A 3,815-nucleotide genomic window follows, 5' to 3' on the forward strand; every position below is an offset into this window, starting at 1 on the left:
TCTGCACTGAAACGAGTGTTTGCAGCAGCAGGTTTATAAATGGAGTCTGTGCACCAGTTAGGAAGGGATGCTTTTAAAGTTTTGACTACTTGTTCCACTGCTTTTTTAAGCACTGATTACACTTGGAAATTCCATCGATTTCTTACTGGTTTCTATCTGTACAGTTTTGGGCTTAGTGTCCTATAACTCAGCAAAATGTGTTTCTCATTTTGAAAAAGGGAAGGAAGAGTGGGGAAGTTTTCCTCTCTACACCTCTGAAACAAGCAAATCCCCCATGTCATTTTAATTTGGAAAATGATTCTAACTGTTGTAATTCTTATTTTGTAACTTGAGGAAGAAGAGAGCTGTCCTCTTGGAAGATGAAGTTTGTTTGGGGAATTCATCCTAATGCATTGGCATATTCCATGACTACATTAGGTGCTGGAATGATGAACAGCATCTTTAACTTCTACTATGTTAAGCTTTTCCTAAACAGATACAAAATCTCAGAAGCTGAGTTTCATCAAGCACAGGTATTGTACACTGGAATATTTTGATTGCCATGTTGTGCTCTGTGTGTGTGTGTTATCACAGCAGAGTGATTTTTTTTTTCCTGACAAGTTTCTTTTGGATGCATTGAAAATAATGAACAGTACATTAACTTTGAATTTGGTTAATCCATAAGCAATTGAACATTCACATAAAGTACAGTTACAGACTTTAAACTAAAAATCTCCAGGCTTTCATTGCTGAAAAGATTTTTACCTTTGATAGCTTGAAGTAATTTTCTAAGCTGATCTTGCACCTCAGTTCCATATATATGTTTGCCATTAGTGCTTTCCTATGGACTGTTTAAGTGCATAAATACTGCATTTATTCTGCAAGTCATTATCCCTGTGAGTAACTCTGGTGGTAAATGGTCTCCTGAAAGCAATGGTCCAGCTCGTGTTGTGAATTACTGTGAGAGTAATGTCTGGGCTTGGCAAGATGAAAGCCCAGATAGATTAGGTTTTGAGAGTGTGAAGTTTTAAGAGTTTATTTCACATGTAGTTGGGCACCTGGTTACTTATTTTATTAGAATTTCTATAAATCTTTCAATGCCTTTAAGGATTTGGTCTAGAGTCTGTTTTGACCTATAAATCTTTACCCTCTGAATAGAGATTTATTCTAAATAAACATATTGTGTATTCTGTGGTGGAACCTCTGCAGAAAAATGACACTACTGATAAATTCCATTGTGTTCCTTCCCTGTTTGTTGCAGGTTGTATTTATGGTCTGGAATGCCATCAATGATCCTCTGTTTGGCTATATTCAAGACAACTCCAAACTCAGGTGCTGCTCAAAACGCCAGTTCTCAATTTTATACGGAGCTCCTTTGTATGCATTAGCCTTTTTGCTTCCTTGGTTTCCCTGGAGACACTATGAAGAAGGTGACTGGCTCAGTGGGCTTCATCTCATAGTTGCCCTCTGTGCTTTTGACGGGTTGCTTACGTTTGTGCTCCTGGCACAGTGTGCACTCTTTGCTGAAATCTCCCCAAGACATGAAAGTAGGCTCCAGCTCATCAAATACAATCAAGTGGCAACGCTAATTGGATCAACGAGTGTTCTCTTCTGTGGGCTCATATCAGGCAATATGGAAAATTTTGCCTATTTCCAGGCTTTCACTGTTCTGATTGCAGCCTTAGCCACAGCTTGTATGTGTTACACAGGCAAATACAGCGTGAGTCAATATGAGCAGAGAGAAGTGTATATGGAGAATGCTCATCTGGAAAACAGTACTGGAGCTCTCTCCTTGGCCTCTGTAGTTTCATTGACCAAAGAGATTATGACAGAGAAGAACTTTTTAGTTTTTGTCACCATGAACTTCTTCCAAGTCTTCCACCTTGCCTTCTGCAACAATTTTATGATCATCTTTGCAGATAATCTTATTCCTAAGGATGCACTTTCTTCCTCAGTGAGAAGTATCATGTATGGAGCAGGTTTTATTTGTCCTCAGGTAAGCAGTTAGACTTCTGTATTTTCAAATATGAAAACCTGGTGTTTTACCAGTTTGCAGTATCCATGTAACACTTGAAAAAATGCTGTATCTGGTATGAGCCATTGGCCAAAATGAGAAACAAATCTCACTCACCAATGCTCTAGAAGAAGAAAGTACTTCTGTGCAGGCTGACCATATGTAAGAGTTGGTGAGAAGAGACAAGCAAGCAGGCTGGGGGAATATCTGTTTACTAGATTATGAGATGTGAATAGGCAAAGAATGAATGTTCTGTATCCTACAGGGTTTAGAATACCTAAGTATAAAGGAATGAAAAACATGTTGAAGATAAAAATGTTCCTAAAAACAAAATCTACAGAATTCTGATTTCTTTCTTCTTTGGTTTTGTTTAGTAATACCATGTATTGCAAATGAAAGACTAATCTCTTCTTCAGGAAGTTTCTGAGATAAACTGCACAAAATCCAAGAAAATTATTAGGTGGTAAAAGCATTGCTGAAATATGTGGTATCTCAGTCATGGAAACCAAACAAAATTCTAACTAGCTGCCTTGGGAAAATAATACATTCCCATTTATTTTGTTGTTTGCTCTGTTAGTCAGCTACATTTATGGGGTAGAGAGAGACATACTTTTTAGAGCCCAGTCAGGGATGGGGGAGGAGTAATGAACTGGAAAAGAGAGAACCCAAAAGAATAATGTGCAAGAACAAGAAAAGCAGAAAAAAACTGCCACAGAATGTAAACATACTTGTCTGCAGTCAATAAAAAATTCTTCTGCTCCTTCCCTTGTAACTTCTTTCACTGGATCTTTTCAAACTTTTGCTGTGTTTACTTGCTGGGTGTTGAAAGTCAGGATCCTCAAAATCTGAGTGTCCTGCTGTTCGTGGTGGGTGCTGATGGTGTTCAGAATTTCTCAAAACCAGGCTGTTATTTTCATGAAATTGTAATGGGTTTTGGTAAGTAATGAGTGTAAGAAGATCAGTCAAAGTGCAGCTGGAATTTAAAGCTCATTTTCAGTTACTGTTTAGACTTTTGCATATATCACATAGAAATCTTAAAACATATCTTCTCTGTTCCATAACTCCTAAATACTTCTCATTTCAAATTTTATCCTTACCACAGGTTTAATAGTTTGGGTTTTTTCCTGTAGCTCTGACAGTTAGATAAAGAACTTTGGAAATATATGAGAAACTACAGAAGTTTGGAAAGCTTAAATAATTTTACACTTACTATATAGCAATCAGTGCTATTGATAAAATCAGTGTGACAATGTGAAACGAACAATCTTTCAGAAAATGCCTCTCTCTCTCTGCTCTCCAGAGACTCTTTGTCTACAAGGTCACTGAACCGTAGAGAGTTTGCTGTGACCTTATTTTTCTCAGGTTTTGTCCCTTTGAGCTCAAGATGTAATAAGCGAATTCTCTGATGGCAATGTCCTGAACTTCACTTACTGGAAAAACACCCAACCCTTGTAACATAAAGCTCCTTTTTATGAACTGTGCTTCAGTGGCCTCTGCTAAAATAGAATTCAGCTTCTGCCTTAGGTTCCTTTTGGCAATGGATGTGAGGAATACCACTTGCCTACAAGGAAAATGTTGCTGTAACACAGGCAAACCAATTTGAGTTTGCATCATCGAGTTAGTATTTTTCTTAGAAATACACAGTCTTCGAAACAAGCAAGTAATAAGGAATTTTCTAAGTCATAAGTACTTCCTGAGACAGGGTCATTTCACAATTCTGGGGAGACTGGATCATAGCTTTTACAATAACAGGCATTACATGATTCCTTACTGTTCCTAGTGGAGGCACTTTTCCTGCAAAATCCCTGCAAACAGCCTGGGG

The 3,815-nt window shown here is 37.9% G+C and overlaps 1 protein-coding gene across 1 annotated transcript in view; it reads left to right on the forward strand.

Moving 5' to 3' along the window:
- Window positions 1-359: 359 nt before the first annotated feature.
- LOC103799274 (transmembrane protein 180-like) overlaps window positions 360-3,815 on the forward strand; it is a 12,373-nt gene continuing 8,917 nt past the window's right edge. The window contains exons 1-2 of the mRNA XM_009071584.1: window positions 360-512; window positions 1,241-1,975. Of these exons, the coding sequence (XP_009069832.1) occupies window positions 360-512; window positions 1,241-1,975 (888 nt within the window). The remainder of the gene's footprint in view (window positions 513-1,240; window positions 1,976-3,815) is intronic.

The sequence above is a fragment of the Acanthisitta chloris genome, unplaced genomic scaffold, assembly GCF_000695815.1.
Source record: "Acanthisitta chloris isolate BGI_N310 unplaced genomic scaffold, ASM69581v1 scaffold10650, whole genome shotgun sequence".
Lineage (NCBI taxonomy): Eukaryota > Metazoa > Chordata > Aves > Passeriformes > Acanthisittidae > Acanthisitta > Acanthisitta chloris.